The sequence below is a fragment of the Melospiza georgiana genome, chromosome 6 (assembly GCF_028018845.1).
Source record: "Melospiza georgiana isolate bMelGeo1 chromosome 6, bMelGeo1.pri, whole genome shotgun sequence".
NCBI lineage: Eukaryota > Metazoa > Chordata > Aves > Passeriformes > Passerellidae > Melospiza > Melospiza georgiana.
Window position 1 is genome coordinate 41,464,654 of NC_080435.1, and position 18,974 is coordinate 41,483,627.

General features: G+C 46.6%; 3 protein-coding genes across 6 annotated transcripts in view; 2 read left to right on the top strand and 1 right to left on the bottom strand.

Annotated features, from left to right (window-relative positions):
• Nucleotides 1-5,339, top strand: part of FLVCR2 (FLVCR heme transporter 2) — a 32,978-nt gene extending 27,639 nt beyond the window's left edge. The window contains exons 10-12 of one of the 2 annotated variants that reach the window (XM_058026620.1): nt 781-880; nt 3,841-3,859; nt 4,977-5,339. In XM_058026620.1, coding sequence (XP_057882603.1) covers nt 781-880; nt 3,841-3,859; nt 4,977-5,010 — 153 coding nt within the window. In that variant the 3' untranslated portion in view covers nt 5,011-5,339. The remainder of the gene's footprint in view (nt 1-780; nt 881-3,840; nt 3,860-4,976) is intronic. The other variant, XM_058026621.1, reaches the window with a different exon arrangement.
• A 1,564-nt stretch (nt 5,340-6,903) lies between these two features.
• ERG28 (ergosterol biosynthesis 28 homolog) lies at nt 6,904-9,428 on the bottom strand. Its single transcript, XM_058026303.1, has 4 exons — nt 9,229-9,428; nt 8,949-9,039; nt 7,590-7,708; nt 6,904-7,434 (listed from the first exon to the last, which is right to left on the bottom strand). The coding sequence occupies exons 1-4, from the start codon at nt 9,359-9,361 to the stop codon at nt 7,355-7,357; spliced, it is 423 nt and encodes a 140-aa protein (XP_057882286.1). The 5' UTR covers nt 9,362-9,428; the 3' UTR covers nt 6,904-7,354.
• Nucleotides 9,429-9,696: 268 nt separating this feature from the next.
• TTLL5 (tubulin tyrosine ligase like 5) overlaps nt 9,697-18,974 on the top strand; it is a 132,495-nt gene continuing 123,217 nt past the window's right edge. For all 3 annotated transcript variants that reach the window (XR_009114530.1, XM_058025396.1, XM_058025397.1), the window contains exons 1-7: nt 9,697-9,751; nt 10,264-10,393; nt 13,980-14,089; nt 15,886-15,968; nt 16,745-16,851; nt 17,427-17,557; nt 18,119-18,201. Coding sequence is in view for 2 of the 3 variants with exons in the window: in XM_058025396.1 (XP_057881379.1) it covers nt 10,314-10,393; nt 13,980-14,089; nt 15,886-15,968; nt 16,745-16,851; nt 17,427-17,557; nt 18,119-18,201 (594 nt within the window). In the remaining variant the exon portion in view is untranslated. The remainder of the gene's footprint in view (nt 9,752-10,263; nt 10,394-13,979; nt 14,090-15,885; nt 15,969-16,744; nt 16,852-17,426; nt 17,558-18,118; nt 18,202-18,974) is intronic.

The window sequence follows — 18,974 nt, forward strand, 5'->3', positions numbered from 1 at the left end:
GTGTGAAAATCTCAGTTCTCTGCTGTCTATTCAGAAGACAGTGCTGCCCTTCTCCAATGCTGGCAGCACTGTGAGCTGAATTCATAACATGGATGTGGAAGGCCTGAGTGAAGGTGATGCCTTCTAGTAGTAGATCCTTTCCTTTTGTCAGACATTTCTCTCATCAGATGAATTGTACATTTCTGCCTAATCCTTTTCAGTCTGAGTACTACTGCAAGAGCTTGCTGCTGCATGGGGAAGAGTGTTGAGACCAGAGCAAAGGTGGTGCAATGTCAATTTTATAATCCTCAAAGTCTCCAGAACTGACAGTAGTAAGAACCAGAGGGATGTGTGTGAGATAACAGGTCTCATTCAGTCAAAAATTTCACTGGCAGCTCCTTCCCCCTGAGGAGACATGCTCGGAAGAAGTCATGTTGCACACCTCACCAACACCCCCAAATGTGTCCTCCACATGGCTGAGCTCACCTGAGTATTCTCAAACTTAACAACCAACTGCAGGTGCTCAACTGACTGATGGTAGGCTGAATCTGGTATTCTGCATTAAGATGGAAGCCTCGGCCAGGGGATCAGCCAGCTGGGCTTGGGCGCTGTGTGCTGCCTTTGTGGAGAGCTCTGGCAAAGTCAGGTACTGGGGCTTTTCTGTGTGGCACAGCTGCCTTACACATGCTTGGGTGATTTGACTGGTTTCTTGCATTGTCTGCTTCCCTTCCTTATTTTGCTCTGCTTTAATTTCTTTTCCTACTTGCCTCCATATTTTCTGACTTGTGACTGTCCTTACAGAGACTCCAAGGCAGCAATCAGATCATGGATTATGGGACTGTAGCTTGTAAATCTAACCCCATCAATTGCCACTCCTGCTCACTAGCTTATACACACCAAGGTAGGATAATTGCACCAATCTACTTTGAATGTTCCCAGGGTGTCACAGGCATGAAGCCAATGGCATTTCTGGGGTGACTGCAATGGCTGTAGAGTATCAAGAATCTTTCTGGTCTTCTCAGGTACTCAGCTGAGAGGAAGGACAAGACAGCCTCCAAGAACAGAGTGGAGATCCCCCTAGACTCATGTCAGACAGAGATGTAGAGATTCAACTAGGTGCACCAAAGAAAAGCCTGGTGCTGGAGCAGATTAAGAACTGAGCTGTCAGTCATTTGTTAGGGAGAGGAGGTGCAGACATTTGGAGTCACTTCTCTGTCATTTTTACAGTGCAGATTCTTGGCTGGAGGTGATACCAGGAACCCTTTAAAGAATTGGTTTTGGGGTGGAATGCTTTACTACTCACTGTCCTCTGTGCCACAGGCTGGTCTACTAAGTTATCCATGCTACCCTTTGCTTTTCAAGGTGTGATAGACTGTGTGTATCATACAGTGCCACAGCCAACAGGACTAACAGGCAAAGAAGAGTGAGTCAATTGGGAAAATCAGCCTTAGCCCTGCCAAGATTAGGGCATGTTCTGCAGGGACCATGAAGCTGCTATACTTTGATGGAAGTGTGAGGAAAGGTCCCATGGGCAGGGAGAGTGTTGGTAAATGGAGTTATATCCAGCTGGCATCAGGTCACCAGTGCTGTGCCCCAAGGCTCAGTATTGGGGACAGTCCTGTTTAATGCCTTTGAGGGATACAGTATGAGGGGATCAAGTCCATTCTCAGTCAGTTTGCAGACCAAACACCAAATTGGGCAGGAGTATTGCTGGAGGGTTGGAAGGCTCTGCAGAGGGATCTGGATAGGCTGGATCCATGGGCTGAGATCATTTATGAGGTTCAACAAGGTGAGTGCTGGATCCTGCAGCTGGGTCACAACAGCCTCAAGCAGTGCTACAGGCTTGGAGAAGAGCAGCTGGAAAATTGCCCATTGGAAAAGGATCTGGGGATGCTGGTCAGCAGCCACTGAACACGAGCCAGTGTGTGCCCAGGTAGCCAAGAGGGCCAGTGGCATCTTGGCTTATGTCAGAAATAGTGTGGCCAGCAGGACTAGGGAAGGGTTTGTCCACCTGTACTTGGTGAGGCTGCACCTCAAGTCCTGTATCCAGTTTTGGGCCCCTCACTACAAGAAGGACATTGAGGTGCTGGGGCATATCCAGAGAAGGGCAATGGAGCTGGTGAAGGATCTGGAGCACAAGTCCTGTGAGGAGCACCTGAAGGAGCTGGGGTTGTTTAGCCTGGAGAAAAGGAGGCTCAAGGCAGACCTTTTTACTCTCTACAACAACCTGAAGGGAGGTCATAGTGAGCTGGGGGTCAGTCTCTTCTCTCAAGTAACAGGCAATAGGACAAGAGGAAAGGAACCTCAAGTTACACCATGGGAGATTTAGATTGGGTATTAGGAAAATTTCTTCACTGAAAAGGTTGTCAAGCATTGGAACAGGCTGCTTTGGGAAATGTTAGAGTCACCATCCCTGGAGGTATTTATAAGACGTGTAGATGCAGTTTTTAGGGACACAGTTTAGTGGTGGACTTGGTGGTGCTGGGTAATGGTTGGACTTGGTGATCTTAAGAGTCTTCTTCAGCATAAACAATTCTGTGGTTGTTGCAAGGAGAAGACTCGGAGTCAGTTGTGAGCCTCCAGAGCATGCAGAGCTGTGGAGTTGTGCATATCTCACTTTCCATTGAAGCACTCTACCATTGACTGTGTAGCAGTTTGTCTTCTATTTGGTGCCCTCATCTGCTGTGGTTATAAACAAGTGTTGCAGTTAGTAGATGAAATTAACCTAATGGCCTTGTGTACACCTTGTCCTCTATTAATTTAGCTGTAATGTGGTCCCAACAATCCTCCCCACTTTTGTCTCTGCCTCAGTTCCCAGAGTTCCAGCTGGGTTAGCTTTCTGTATCTCTGGATGCTTGAATCAAATGCCTGTTTCATGTGACAATGAGGCTGTTTGTGTGCTGCCTTTGTTGTAAATGCATCTGAAGCCATTCCAGAGTTGTGCCTTAAGATTTCGTAGTAGTGTCAGTTGATTGAGCATGTACATTATACTCATGAATATGCTGTGTACTGCTCATGCTCATTTGCTTGTGATTTGCAGCATCCATGCAAACCTTTTTTGTACTGTTCTTTTGCATTAAGAAAAAGTACCTTTGCTGATCTTCCATAGTTTGTTTAGGACAAGTGTCCACCCTCAGTAGCTTACTGGAGTCTGTTGGAAGCTGCACCATGCTTGGCCTCTAGTGAAATACTGCCAATAAAAAAATGCTGGAGTTTTGTGTAGTAGGCACAAACAATGTGTACCCATTCTCTGCTTCCCAAACTTCCCTACTCCATTTCTCTGTTTACTGTGTGGCAAGCAGCCTTCTCCTGTCCCAAAGCCATAGGTAGGCCATCTGTATGCCCTTTTCCAGTACTGTGACTCACAGCTGTGAGAGAAGCTTTCCTTTCCCAAGGTGGTGGAGCCCTGCAGACTGTCTGATCTAAATCTCTGCTCCTGTAGCTCCACAGCAGATAACTGGTGCTGAGACCCCAGAGGTGCTTGGGGAACTTGGTCTGAGTTGCTTGAGTGCTTCCATGGTGCATTCTGGTGGAGTTTCTGAAGTCTAAGTGTGGATTTCCCCTTATTCCTACCTCTTGTACCACTTCATGCATCCCCCCTACCCTTCCTGCTTGTTGAAGTTCCCTCTTTGCACTTCCTGGTGTTTGCTTTCAGACATGTCTTTGGCGCTTTCCTTATCTCACTCTCTGCTTTGGGATATTGCTGCTGACTTCTGTAAGACCTTTTCACCTACAGATTGTGTAAGAGCCTACTCAAAATGAGACTGTTTCCTATCTCTTCCTTCCATGCTGCCTGGATTTCTCTTGAACTGCACTGGGGATGTGAACCTCTTTCCTGTGCACCTCTGATTTCTGCCTCAGATATCAGTCTTGCCTTACAGTGAGTAAACTTAGAGCCCCGGCTGCAGGAGACTCCACATTAACCCTTACAAGTCTGTGTGCTGTCTTCTGAATTGGTGACAGCTGGGCTGTGTCTCACTGTAAGCAGAATTAGAACTTGAGAAGTATGCTTTCCAAAATCCACTAGGGGGAAAAAAAGTCTCAAGTTTAATCCTAACACACCCCAGAAAGACTCAGAAGCTGAGTTTGTCAAACTCCACCCAGGAAAGCTGAACTGGAATTACAACAGTTTGGCTGTTTCATGAAACAGAGGATGGGGTGGTAATTGGGCAGCAGTCTCCATTTTCCTTGATTTTCCTCTGGGAAAAGCTTGTTCCATCTTAAGGTTCAAAGAAATTAGGTTGGTTCTTCTACAGGATTTATGGAGAAAAAAAATCTTTTGTATGTTTGCCTCTTATTTCTTACATCTCTTTAAGATACGAGTAGTGAACTTTGAAGAAGGCACTGCTCTGTGGAATTATCTCAGCCATAAATCCGAGCTGGGGAAAGGGAAGAAGCAGGACAGAGGGGGCCAGCACTTCAATGGGCAGTGGGGGTGGGGATGAAAAGACTTGGAAGAAGAGCAAGATAAGTGATGTGTCTGGGAGTTGAAGAGGCCTCAAACAGGCTGGAGTAAGAACACAGGGGAACTAGTGGTTGTGCTGAACCTCCTCAGGATGTAAAGAAAGCAAGTTCTCTCTGGTGTTTGCACAGACCCTGTGCTGCCTCATGGCATGGAGTGCACTTTCCATTGCCCAGGGAACTGGCCCTGCAGCTTCATGCTTGTAGCTGAGCTTGTGTCACAGTGAAATGTTGTTGGTGAGCTGGCTGTGGATCTGATCCCTCCAGTGGTATCAGCCCCACAGTGAATTAGCAGACCACGCTAGTGCTCTGAGGACTACAGCAAGTAGCTTAAACAGTTGGATGTTGCACTGCCCTGCTACCCCAGTGCCCCTTGCCTGGGCAGTCAAAGTGGCAAGAGAAGGAAGAGGGAACCAGCAGCATTGTCTGAGGATGGTGATTCTTCTTTGGGGATTTCTGCAGTAGTAGGGAGCTATGAACTACCCAGGCTCTGGCCAGCCAGGATCCTAACCATACTGTTTTTCTCTGACTTGCAGAAAGTGTTGCCAGAAGCCTACACTAATCCCATAGTCCTTGAGGAATCACGGCTGTGAAGTGAAGGGGTGGCAAAGCTGGGAGATACAGCCCCCCTCACTCCCATCTCTTCTACCTGCACCATCCTCCTGTCACATGCATGCCATGGGAGGGGAGCAGCCTCGGGACAGGAGCCCTGTGAACTGCTTGGGGAAAGTGTGAAAGAGCAAAACAAGAGGGGGGTTGCTTTCATCACTTTTAGCCTTGCATCATGCTGTTTTGGTGTTTGGGAGGAAAAGTTGGGAAAATCTGCTGTGTCTTCCCAGTCCCACCATGTATGCTTGGAAAAAGCATATGTGCTGAGAGAAAAGCCACAGTACCAGGCTAACCCTTGCATGTGGCTGTGAGGTGGAAGGCAGAAGCTGGATCACACTTAACTCTGTGAGCAGCCCTGGAAGAGCTGGCTCTAGGGAAAAGGGGTTGCTCTGCCCTGGTTCCCATGGTGCTCTGTGTTGCACAGGTAGGAGTAGAGGCCTCAGTACATTACCAGCAAGTGCAAAGCAGTGCACCAGCTGCTGCCAGCTCTTCTTTTATTATTTGGCTTTCCCAGATAAAGCACTTTAGTCTGGATAAACTTCTACTCAGAATTCACTGGGGTTGCCCTGATGTTCTTACATATTAGGAGTAATTAAGAGATACCAATATGCCTTCTAGCTTGAGGCAAGGACTAGTTCTGCAGCCTAAATCTAGCTCATCACTACATTGGCAACAAAAGTGACTTAAACCACTATTTCCCTGGGCTGAGGACCATGTCTTCATCCTTAACAATAAGGTGCTTTTTGCATGTTTCAATATTACATACAAACTTTTGTGAAGTGTTATATTGAGAAAACCAGCCAAGGCTGTGTTGCTCTTCGCAGCCACAGCGAGGGGTATGATGGAATCCAGCTTTGCTCCAGTGTGGAAGCTTCTCACTTCATAATAGAGGAGAAGGTGCCTACTTACCAGCTTTTGTGGCTTACAGACACTTCCCATCTGTATGCTGTTTATCTTCTAAACACAACTGTAGATCCTTTTATTACGTCTCCATCCTTTCCAGCATCCCACCCCTGCTGGAGACATCAAGTGTCCTAATATGCCTTAAATCATGCTGTTACTTATGTATTATTTGAGGCAGGGGACAACAGCTGTACTGAGGTGGAATGGTTGAAAATATTCCTCTCTGACAAACTATTTTTGACAAAACTTTTTTTGGTGAAATTTTAACATTTTTTGATACACTACATTTTGATACAGCCTGAGTTCAGTAAGTGCTTAGACAACACTCTCAGGGACATGGTGTGATTCTTAGGGGTCCTGTGTAGGCCCAGGAGTTGGACTGTGATCCTGATAAATTCCTACCAATTCAGCATATTCTATGATTGAAGTCCTATCTTTGCTAGTTTGGGATTGAGAATGGGGGTTTAGAATGATTTTCAATGGAAATTTTAATGTAAAATATAAACATCTGAAGTGTGCAATGAAACCTGATGTATTCATATTAAATCATTGGAAGCAGTCTATATGTGGCTCATTAAATGTTCTGCAGAACAGAAGAATCATCTTTCTGCCCAGTGCTACTGCTATGTTCTTTTCCTTTGTTTCCTCTTTCTTCTGCATGTGAATTATCTTCCCAGCTAGGAGTTCCTGGTTTGTTTTTTTTTTTCTGGATTCTGTGTGCTGCCCACTGTTTTGGGCATTATTTTTCTAGTTCTAAGGAACCTATTCCTATTTTCTCCATCTTCTGTAGTTATAACTTGCTACACAGACCTGGAACTCTGTGGCAAGGACTCAGGGAAAGGTAGGTTTGTTGTAAAGAGAGATTATATATTCTGCAGCATACAGTGGAAGGTGCTGTTGGCTCTGTTCTTCTACCCACTGCTGTGTAGCAGAAAGACAAACAAAGCCCACTGCAGTTTTTTCTCATTTATTAGAAATGGCCCCTGGGGAACACACACATGCAAGTTACACAGCAATGCCTGGGCCAGCACCCATTCTCTCTTTCTGGTCCAAAGTGTTCAGCACATCCTGGATAGTTCTGCACCTTATCCCCACAGGCACACTAGGAGAGAAGTCCTTAGTGCTCTGGGCATGCCAGAGGCTTTGCCTGCTACCCAGGGACTCAGTCACCAACTGCCTCCCATAAGCTTTGACACAAACTCCTCTGGGACTTGGTCTTTGACATCAGTCAGTTGAAATGTTGCCAGGACAAGACTAAAACAACTTGATAATGACAGTGATTGACAGAGTCCAACATTGACCCACCAGTGGGACTGGTGTCCTGGAGAAGTTCAGCTGAGCTTTTGTGGAAGTCTGGCAGTGAAGGCAGAAGATGACACTGACCCACTAAAAGCCCTCAACTTCAGTTTTTCTTCTTGTTTTGTGATAGTTCTTCTACCTCCAGGTACTGCAGTCCAATCAACATCCCCAAAATAGAGAAACCTGTGACAGGGATAGAGGATGGATTGTGTAGAAAATGCTGGACAAGAGATGAGGCATCCTACCCTCCCCTCAGCCCATGGCTGCACGGGCAGTTTTTCTGGGCTGTCATAGCTCCAAGGAGAGTATGCAGGGGGAGGATACAGAGCTCTACTTACTTGCTACCATGAGGGGTGCCATGACTCCAATTGTCAGGGCTGCAGTGTGGTATACGAAGACCTCAGAAAGGAAGTGAGCAAGGGCCAAGAAGAAGGTAAAGAGTGTGATGTGGTAGAGGCTGTTGAAGAGCAGAAAAAAGCAGGTTATCGTACCATACTATGGGCATGAATATGGCTGAGTGGGAAAAAAGAAACCTGCATGCTGCCATATCTGATCTCACTGGCAGCACAGAGGGGACTTTGTCCCTTGCCTAGTGAGGTGCAAAATCTCCCTGGGCAACAGCTGAGAGGAGAATGGGGCAGCGTGTTCAATGGTGCATTGAAATTCACAGGCATTATCTGGCCTGAAGGAAGGTGAAGAGCACGAGTAGGGCACCAGTGAAATGAGAAGTATGTGCACACACATAAAGAAGGTGAGAACAGGACGAGCAGAGAACTAGGGTGGCAGGACTTGGCTGACTTCAGGCTGCATCACCCAGTGTCTTCCCACCTGTGCTCTGCTACCCTCTATGGGCCACGGCTGGTGAAAAGGGAGCAGGTTCAAGAGATGCAAGATAAAATTCCTCAAAGAAACAACTGATTCTTGATAAATGGCATTGCCACCACCCTCTAAAAACATATTGTTTGGTTCCTGCACCTCCCTACCTCGGATAACCGTGGGCAATCCAAGCACATGCTGCCAGGTGAACAGTGACTTCTGCTGCAGGGCTGAAGGAAGCACTGCCAAAAGCATTTTAGCAACCTCCAATAAAGGCTTTGTCTAGCACAGACCTCAAGTCATCTTGCTTAGAAATCCCTCTCAGAAACCCTTCTCTTCTGTTAGCACAGGGAGAAATGGTGTGTCTCCCACTCAGCATCAGGCTGCCCCTCGGGCCTTGCTGTCAGCCCCAGGTAAGTGTAGGAAAGAAAGCAACCGGTTCAGACCACTGCAATGGGGCACCTAAAACTGTCCCAGTCTTTAGCTGAGCTGTCATAGTAAAAGTATTGAGCATCAGTCACACCACAGCATTGGCAATTCCTTAATTAACAGAGCAGCAACGGCATTCAGAAAATGCTTTCCAAGCTGGAGCTCAGAAATTGGTGACAGTAAGAGAAGGAAGAGGTTCTCAGATCTACCTGTTTCTGACTGAGCTAAGGACAGAACTCAACGGTGCAGCCTGTCCCCCCACAGAGGAAGAAGGGGGCAGCAGCTACCGCGCAAATCCCACACTGCTATTTGAGCTTCTTCTGAGAATGCTGTCAACGCCATCGAAAGTTCAGGAACAGCTTTTGATTCCCCCCCTCCTCTGTGCCGCCCCCTAAGCTCAGGCTGTGTCTAGCAAGCAAACTAATGGATTTCTCAGGTGCTGCTTTACATACGTCCTGTTACGGATGTCGATTGCGCAGAGGCAGCGGATCACGGATGACAGGAGGGTCCAGACGCCGAAGGTTCGAGCTTGGAGCCCATTCACTGCGTAAAGAAGGAGGGAGCACATGGACATCACGCACGGCCCTGCCTGCCACCCCCCGTCCCGCCGTGGAGGCGCTCGCCGGGGCAGCGGGCAGCTCCCGAGCCCCAGAGGAGGGACCCCGAGGACAGTCCAAGGCCCCCGGCTGGAGGGCGGCCTCCAGGCGCCAGGGCGGCCGGCGCGGCCCTTACCGAGGCCGGGACTGGCGGTGTATAGCTTCTCTGAGAGGAAGCCGTGATCGCGGAAGCTCTGCAGGGTGTTCCCGGCGGCGATGACCGACACCATCACCAGCCAGCTGCGCAGCACGTTCAGGAACCGGCTCATCCTCCCGGCCGGCTCCAAGCGCGCCCGCCGGGCCCGGGCCGAGTCCCCGCCCGCTACCAGCGGCGTTCCCGCCCGCGCCACCGCCCAGCGCTCCGATTGGCCGCTGCGCGCCGCTCCATGCGCGCGCCACGGCACGCAACACCGCCTCCCGCCAATCGGATCCTTCGACCCGCGGGAGGCGCGCCCGCCCCGTCCCCGCCCACCTCGCGGGAGTAGGTGGGAGTGCCGGCAGGGGGCGGGGTCGAGCGCGCCTGCGCAGTGAGGCGGCGGGGGCGGCTGCGCGCCGGGCGGGGCCGCCGCCCGTCGGTTGTTGTAGTAACGGGGAAGCGGCGGGAGGGGCCGGGGCTGCCTTGTGCGCCCGGCCCGGCGCGGCCCAGCGTGCGGGGGCAGGTACGGCTCGCACGGGGACCCGCTGCCTTGGGCGCTCCCCGCCGCTCTTGCTTCCTCTGGGGCCGCCGGAGGTCGCCGTGCTTAGCCTGGCGCGGGGTAGGCCGGGCCGCAGCCGCCCCTCCGGGCCGAGGGCCGCTCCTGCGCCGGTGGAGGCGTTACGGTGTCCGGCTGTCCCCGGGCGGCGGGCCGGGCTGGGCGGGCGGTTCCCGTTGGGCTGGGCCGGCCTGGCGTGGGTCTGCGGCCCGAGGCGAGGCAGGGCAGGGCAGGGCGGGGACGCGCGTTACCGGTAAGTGCCCGGGTGGTTCTCACGGGCAGGTGCGGAATGAGCTGCTGGAAGGTGATGCTGCTTGCTGCACTCGCGTGGCTCGGAGGGGATGTTTAACAAATCGCAGATGTTAAACAGACTGGTTGATAGTATTGTGAGAAATCCGTGCTGGCAGGAGGTGGTACTTACCTGATAGCTCTCCCTGTCCTGCTCAGCTCTTCATTCCTGCTTTTAATCCTTATTGCAGGTAACTGCTCTTGCAACTAGGACTGGGCTGTATGAAAACTCCCAAAGGAAATGCCAGTTGGGATGGCTAAAGATCTGGAGGAAACTGGCTCATCCTCAGAGGAGGAAGAAGATCCTATAGATGCACTGGAGTAAGTAGGAAAAAACCTCTGAACTGTATCTATGTCTCTTGCTTTCTGGTGGATCTGTAGTAGTTTGAAAAGACAGATGCATTCCTTTCCTTCCTACCTATGAAGTAGAAGATGATCTGTTTGGGCCTTAAACCTATGGGGAGACTATCTACATCTGCAACCTCTCATTCATCAGGGTTGGATGTGCAGCTTTTCTTTGGCTGCTCTGAAGTCGATATTTTCATTCTGTCATGTTCCTAAAAGGGGAATGTTTTTGAAGATATCTGTTCTTTCTTTCTTTTTTTTTTTTTTTTTTTTGGCATGTGTGGTTTTAAGGGGGGAGAGGTTTGTGTCGTTTTGTAGCTTTTTTTTTTAGTTTTTACTGCTGCAGAGATTAGAAATGTGCTGTACAGTGGATTGATATACAATGCTTTATACCCTGTCTTGTGATAACTCATCTCCTAGACTTCATATTTCTTACTTCTTCTTATTTCTTCTTAGTAACAAGTCATAATGTTTGCTCCATCTTTGCTTAGTAACTTTTTTAGCTTTGCTTGTGAAGGAATTGCTCCCTTATTCTTTCCCATAGCAGAATCACTTTAGTTTCTCCTGGACCTACTTCACTGTGTCCTGTTAGGGTTTTTTTGGATGCACAATGTGACTGAGTGCTCAGCTGCAGACTACAGTGACTCAAGACATTTAGAGGATTGTTGCTTCATAGCAAGTGGTTGGCTTGGGTTTGCCAGTTTCTCGTGGCTGGAAAGGTCCAGAACTAGCTTCACCTGCAATGTAGCTGTAACAGTGTGTCTGCATCAAGTGACCAGGGGTCATGCTAGGAATGAATGACTGTCACCTGGAGGATTGAGCCTTGCTGCAAATCCTCAGGACAGGCTTAGTATAAACTCCTGTCTTGTTGCCTCAGCTCATTTTCCACTTACATAAGGCTCTGGCCTGTAGTATGAATTCTGGAAGCTTCTTGGGTCCCTCCTAATCTGAATAGCTAATTACACCCCAGTTGTAGATTAAGAAAAAAATATTTTGTAGAGGTAGCAGAAGCAGGTAGGAGTGCTGTGAAGTTAATTTGTCTGGGTGATAATGGTAGTGGCTTCGTTAAGAAGACCAAGGCTACTCTTAAGAACCCTGGTCCTAGCATCAGAAAGTTGCCCTTCTATCTCTGTTCCTTTGTTCTGAGTGTTGGAGGTGTTTTGTCTTGTGTAGCTTCTCCAAACCTTTGGCAGACAATGATCTTTCATATTCTATAGACAAATGCTTTTGTATATGACTGTCAGTCTTTGTATTTCTTCTTGTTAGTGTAGAGACGTCTCTCCAACCCCTCAGTCTCTGTTTTCTCATGTTTTAAAAAAAGTTAACTTTTTAATGTTTTTAATTTCCCTATGCAGTGTTCATAAACAGCCTGAGTTTTATTTGCCTAGGGAGATTGACAGTTTTTCTTTGTGTGATCCTAGAATTTGATATAACAGGTCTTGATGGGTTTTTTTTTGGTATGTCCTTAATTCCTCTGAGGAGATGATATTTTCCAGTGCACTCTTGTTGTTTGGTACAGAACTGATCACTGCATCACAGAGCCTGTAGCTTAAGTGGTGCACTGGGGGGCATTGTTCTTGAATTCTGGTCTTGCATTCCACTGTATCTGACAGGAATTAAAAGGGAAGAATACACAGCTTTATCCATTGTGTTAAGCCAGGTCTGTTTTAGTCTCTCAAACTCTGCATTATTGCTTTTTTTGTGTATTTCAAACTCCAATATTACAGCCAGGCTGACTGCACTGATCTGCAGCTCTAAAATTGGAGGCTGGAACCTGCATTGAAAGGTCTGGTTGTGTGGATACCAGCAATTGTGGTTTATGATGAATTATAGATCTTGTTTTCAGGCTATAAATTCAGAGAACTGTAGCTGTGAAAGCTCATGAGGCCTCTCCTAAATTGTGCCCACTAAAATAAATACAGAACTAAACAAGATGAAATAGAACTCAGACTGGCAAGACCAATTCTAAAAGAGTGATCTGGGAAATTCCCTTTATAGCTGAGTACCAAGGGTGCTGTCTTGCCTTTGTGTAGCCAGGTTTTGGTGATGGGGGGGCTCTGGTGGTAGGTTCTGTGAGAAGTTGCTAGAAGCTTCCTCCGTGTCTGACAGAGCCTGTGCTCCAATATGGACCTGCCACTGGTCCAGAGAAAAGAGGACTGAGAATATGTGACTGGAGGAGCTCTGCAGCCCTAAGGTCAGAGGCCAAGGAGGTGCTCCAGGTGCCAGAGATGGGATTCCCTGCAGTCTGTGGTGAAGGCCATGGTGAGGTGGTTGTGCCCCTGCAGTCCATGAACGTCTGTGGGGGTGCAGAAATCTACCTACAGCTCGTGGAGGAGCACGGCACTGGAGCAGGGGCATGCTCAAAAGAAGGTTGGGATCTCATGGAAAGCCTGCACTGGAACAGGCTCCTGGGAGGGACCTCCAGACCCATGGAGAGAGGAGCCTACCCTGGAGCAGATTTGCTGACAGGACTTGTAGCCCTGTGAGGGAACCCATGCTGGAGCAGTTCATGAAGAACTGTGGACAGGATTCACACTGGAGAAGTTTGTGAGGGACTGTCTGCTGTGGGAGGGACCCATACTGGAGCAGGGAATGGGCTCTCCCTGAGGAAGAAGCAGTGGCAGAGACAACATGTGATGAACTGGCTGTAACACCATTCCACATTTCCCTGCACTGCTGAGGGGAAGGAGGTAGAGATTCAGGAATAAACTTTAGCTTGGGAAGGAGGGAGGGGTGGGGGGAAGGTGCTTTTTAAGATTTGATCTACTTCTTATTATCCTGCTCTGGTTTTGATTGGTAATAAGTTCAGTTACTTTCCACAAGTTGAGTCTGTTTTTCCTGTGGCTGTAACTGGTGAGTGATCCCTCCCTGCCTGTGACTCATGAGTCTTTTGGTAAATTTTTTTCTGACCTGTCTAGCTGTGGAAGGAAATGATGGAGCAGCTTTGGTGGGTGCCTGGCATCTAGCCAGGGTGCAGCCTGGAACCACCACAGATGCCTAGCATGTGTGTGTGTTGAGTCAGCACAGGCATGGCTTAGGGACAGCCACAAGACTGCATCTGAAATGCAGAGCAAATTTTTTTTCATTACCTTGCTCACTGAGGGATCCCCAAAGCAGCAAGCAGAGGCAGTCACTGTGGAGCTTGGTCCTTGCTAGAGAATCACTGAAGCTGCTGCTCATTTTTCAGGGATTCTTGCAGGTGTATTTTACCACTGTGCTTTGACCCTGCTCACCGTAGGGCAGGAGTCTCAAGCAGGTTTGATAGAGTGCCTTGAAGTCTGTTGCAGTGCTGTGCTATCTGACTTCAGAGGTTCTGCTTGTGAAACACACAAAGACAACAGTTAGTATGTCATGTGTATTATTCTACACCCAAGCTGTAAGTCACTCAGGCATGGTTATGGTTCTCCTCACCAATCTTCCACTGTTTTCCCCAGCATGTTTGCTTGTGTCCTGTCCAGAGGCTAGGTGGGTAAGTATGGAGAATTGCTGTGTCATTGTTGTAACTAACTGCTGCATGTATGAAGCTCAGCAGTTGTTTATACTGACTGTCTTGTCATTGCAGAGGTCATCCATGTATCAAGTGGACAGGTGGTGGCTGCAGGCGGGTCCCTGTCTTGGTGTTTCATGCTGAAGCCATTCTGGCCAAGGACAGCTACCTCCGTCTAATTGGAGGTGGGTGCTACTACGTGCCAGCTTTTAAAAGGCTTGAAGGCATGAGTTAAAAGTCTCTAACCTGATGGTCCCTTCACTTTGTGGTGGGAAGAGGACATAGTAGGAAATTGGAATCCTCTCTAGTCTCTGACCACTGAGACATTCAGAAGTGCTTAATCTGTTGGTGAATGCTTATATTGTCTTTGGACTGTGATAGTGTCTGTCCCTCCACTGGGTCCTGATGTGTTTTGAGATGGAACTGTCTGCTTGCAAATTGAACTTGGAGGGCATGCTAGAACTTAAAACCAGAATGCAAATTCACCATAGCTAAGACCTTAAAATCAATCACTGCTGTGGGTTTTGAGAGCATTTTGTTGGGAAATAAAGCAGCCAGCCTCACAGTTGAACAATAATAAGCTGTAATAACAAATCTGAGTCTACAGCCTCACAACCCCTAGAAGGCCATAAACAAATGGTTCCTGGCAGCACTTGAGTTGGGAGACCAAATCTGTCTAGTGTCAAGTAAGGGAAAGCCTCTGAAGAGGCTGGGTTGTTATAAACAGTCACTTTGGATTTGAAAAGTTAATACTTGTGGGTGTGTACAGCTGGGAGCTTGTTCTGGATGTGCTGAGTTAGAGAAAAGCTAAAATGTACTCAGTTCCCTTTTGTGAAGGTGCTGACACTTCTTTCTTCTCTTGCTTTTCCTTTCTTAGGTAATTGGTGCTTTCGTTTCTAATATCCTATCCAAGCAAAAATGCTTCTGGCTCATTGGGGTAAGGGGTGGAGAAGGTGTTTTATATGTGGAAACTCCAGATCCTTTTCATGTGAGTTACAAACATACTTGGATGATGCCAGGAGCTGATGGTAATTGTAACTTACATTTTTACTGCAGCGTGGTGTCTCTTCTGCTTTTTCTCACATGGTTTAACAAGTTTACTGCTGAATAGTGCAACATGTTAAATTTCCTCCAGCTTTGTCTTGTTCCTGATTATGATACTTCTTGCTTTTTTGATTTACTTTTGTTGATAGAACATATTTCCATAAGTTTAATTTAATCTTCACCCTTTTATTCTCAGTTTGAATACATTTGTAAATTGCCTTTCCTAGGCAGTTCTGTATTCTAGTGTTGCAATTTCTTTATCTACTGTCTTTGAACTCTTTTTTTGGATTGCCACATCCTTTTATATTACCACTGACCTCTAGTCTTCCTACTTGCTTTTGGTTTATCTTATACCTTTGGGTCTGCTTATTGTCTTTGTTTTTACGACCTTCTACTTCTATAGTGAGTGTTTATTTCCTCGTACTTTTAACTTAATTTCTTACTCTATTTGCAGTTATTTGTTGGAAGATTGGTACAGGTGAATGAGATGTAAACAAAAATTCAGTGCTTTATTTTGGATTTTCATGATCTAAGAAGTGATCACATAAGCAAGCCATATCAATGAGAGGGGCATTAGACATAATTACTTCTAGACAGAAATACCAATATTGACTAGAGAGGAAATCTGAAATAATGTTTGGAGTGTTATAAAGCAGTCTATATAATGGAACATTTTTAAAAAGTGTGGGTATTTTTTAGGCTGTCCTGTGCTTTATTTTATATGATGGGGTTCTGTGATGCTACTATATTATAGCTAAGGACTGATGTCAGTTCAGTGGTGCTGATGTTGGCATTTCCTATCTCCCTTTGCCTGTTATGTGCTGCTGCTCTCTGTGAATTAAGTGCAGCTGTACTGAGTCCTTTTCTTTGGCAGCATGACTTTGGTTTATTCTCCCAGGTGCAGACTCTAATCCTGTGTCTCTTTGCCTCCTCACAGAGCGCTTCCACATGTCCTATAAGATTGTGCGGACAGACAGCCGGCTGGTTCGAAGCATTCTGACTGCCCATGGATTCCACGAGGTGAGTGCAACAAACTTCTCTCTGATTTTGTGCTGGGCTGGGAGGTGATGGTAATGTTTTTGGATTTTTTGTGTGTGTGTGGTGTTTTTTTTTTTTTAATTCTGCAGGGTTAGAACCAGGAAGTTGCTGTGGAAGTGGCCTCCCTTGAGGTTTTTTGTTTTGTCTTTTAATGTATTCTGCTAGTCAGACTGAAAATAGGTCATTTTGCTCCCTCAAAGGAGAACCCATTAGACTTAAGCCTTCAAAAACAGGAGAAAAGAAATCCTGAAGTTTGGTCATGTGATGCTTTTAAAGCATCACACCCTTGGGAAAATCTGAAGGATTTAATTTCTCAGCCTTTACAAGCTTTCAGAAGTATTGATGTAGTATTTCACACTTCTCTTCTAGTGCCTGTCTTACTCTAAAGAGTGTCCTGCATGCAGCTAATGGCAATTTGAGAGATGTGTAGGGTTGATTTTTAAATTTTTTTTTCAGAATAACAGCAACTCAAGGAATTGATCTGACAAGTTTCTTGAAGAGATTAAAGCTGCTGTGTTTAAACCATCTATGAAAATAACAGTCTCACAACTTTTTAAAAAAAATCTGACATGGTTGTTTCCCAGCCTGGGAATACCTTAGGGTAGCAGTTTGGCTGGAGTTGCCCCTATATTGGAGATAGTAGAGGAAACTGTCTTAGACTAGACTTGCTTTGGCCTTGTAGATCTAGGGACAAGGTGGCATTGCTTTTCATTAGTTCAATGTTTTTGTTTGTGGTGTTTTTTTATGCTGCTTTTTAGGTTCACCCTAATAGCAATGATTATAATCTCATGTGGACAGGATCACACTTGAAGCCTTGCTTGCTGCGTTCCCTTACAGATGTCCAGAAAGTCAACCATTTCCCTAGGTAAGGCCTTGATACCATGTTTTGTTGAAAATCATTGTGGTGATTTGCAAAAATCTGAACATAGATAACTCCCCAAAAAATAGAATATATGTGGTACTGTAAAATCCCAACAGATTGAGACAGCAGTGGCACTGGCCCATTCTTAATGGTCTTGGGGGTTTTTAGGGAATAGTATATCTATTAAAATGTTGTTTGTATCCCAAATATTGGACTTTTAATTCTATTTTCTTTATTTGATGATAAATTATTTGTGGCTTCAGTTTTTAGTTAGAGGGATGGTCCTATGTCCCCTGCTGAAGTTTATATACCACTGTTATAACCAGTTGGTTTATAACCACCATTATAACAGGTTGTTGTGCTTCAGTCTGTCTTGGGAATTGCAAGAAGTGCCACAGAGGATATTAATACAGCTATAAGGTAGAGGCAGTAAAGCTTGAGAGTCAGTTAGGGCTTAGACATCTGACAGGTTAGGGCTTAGACATCTAACAAAGCTACAGATACTTCAGTAACTAGGACAAAGGGTTGCTGTAATGTTGGGGAATAAATAGATACAGTCTCTTGTTTTGGGACTCCAGGTCGTATGAACTGACACGGAAGGACAGACTGTACAAGAATGTCTGCCGAATGCAGCTCACCCATGGGTTCAAGGCATTCCATATCTTACCTCAGACCTTTATCCTCCCAACAGAGTACCAGGAGTTCTGCAGTAAGTGAATGGATGATGATGCCCCAATGTAAAATAAAATAATGGGATGTGGGGGGAGGAGAATTATTTTTAATATCTTAGCCTTTTGATCATGCCAGTGGTTAAGGTAACAAAATTAGAGGAAGCTGGGAAGACAGTAGAAAAGGTCCACGTGATTTCTTTGTCATTTCTGCTGTTCTGTTTACTCCATGCCTATGTAAGTTTGCAAAAGCTGATGTGGGGTTTAGCATTCCAAAATGGAGGAGTTAGGTGCACAGTGTTGTCGATGATCAGCTTCACAATATCACTGCCTAGTGCCTGGGGGTACTGAAGTGAGAAGTGCCAAAAGGAGGCATAGGGCAAAAGAATGAATCTATCAGAGCACCATGGGGGGCTTCAGGGAGGGGCTGTAATAATTGCAATGATTCCACAGGGGTGAAATAGCATATTCGAAAAGCAGACTTTGATCTCCCTGTGGAGTTCTCTGAAGTGTTTACCATAGGCAGCATTCTTGATTCTTGCTCCCCTGTTAATAAGCAGAATGGAAAATGTTGCAGACTTGTGCTGTTTTCTTTTAACCAGATACCTATTCTAAGGACAGAGGCCCGTGGATAGTGAAGCCTGTGGCTTCTTCCAGAGGTCGGGGTGTCTACCTGATAAATAATGTAAGTGTTTACAGAAAGGACTGTTCTTGAGTAACAGTGCCTTCAGAACTATGTTGGCTTCCAGGCCAGAGGCATGGAGGCATCTAACTGGACACTGGCCTTACTCTCAATTTCAGCCATATATTGGTGAGCAATTCAACAGCCCTGAGCAGCTTGGAAGGCCTGCCTGGGCCTGTGCTGTGTAACCAAAAGCAGTCTTTCTCTTTGTATGCTGTGCTCATTTTGCAATCTACCTGCAAGTCTTAGCTTATTAGGAGCAAGTTTATACTCCCTGAGACAGTTTGGGAAGCTGTGCTGCTTCATGCTCTCTTTGTGGCTGACAGTAGGCTGACCTTGTGGAGATTTCCAGAACTCTCCTTAGTTGTTTCCCTGTGGGACCTAAACAGTTCTCAGACAGACCCCTTGTCTCACACTGGCCCGTGAAAAAGACCAGTTTAAATGAACCTTGATAGAGTAGTGAGTATATCAATCTTAAAACTATGTTATCTAAAAGCCAGTGTGTCCTTCCTGAGGTGTAATGGGGATAGTCCTTTGAAATCAATGTGCAGGTTGTGGTGCCTTTTGCTGTTTGTGAGCTTTGCAGGGAGTTAGGTTGTCATAGATAACAAATACATCTGAACTGGAGCCAAACACATGAGGGGATTCCAATAAATATGCTCAACAGCAAAATGGCTGTTGAGTCATTTTGTTTTCACTCATTCAAGCCCCTTTAGCCTTCCCTGCACTGAAGGGGTCATGCTGCCTCATCTGTTCTCTACTTGGATCATTTCCCA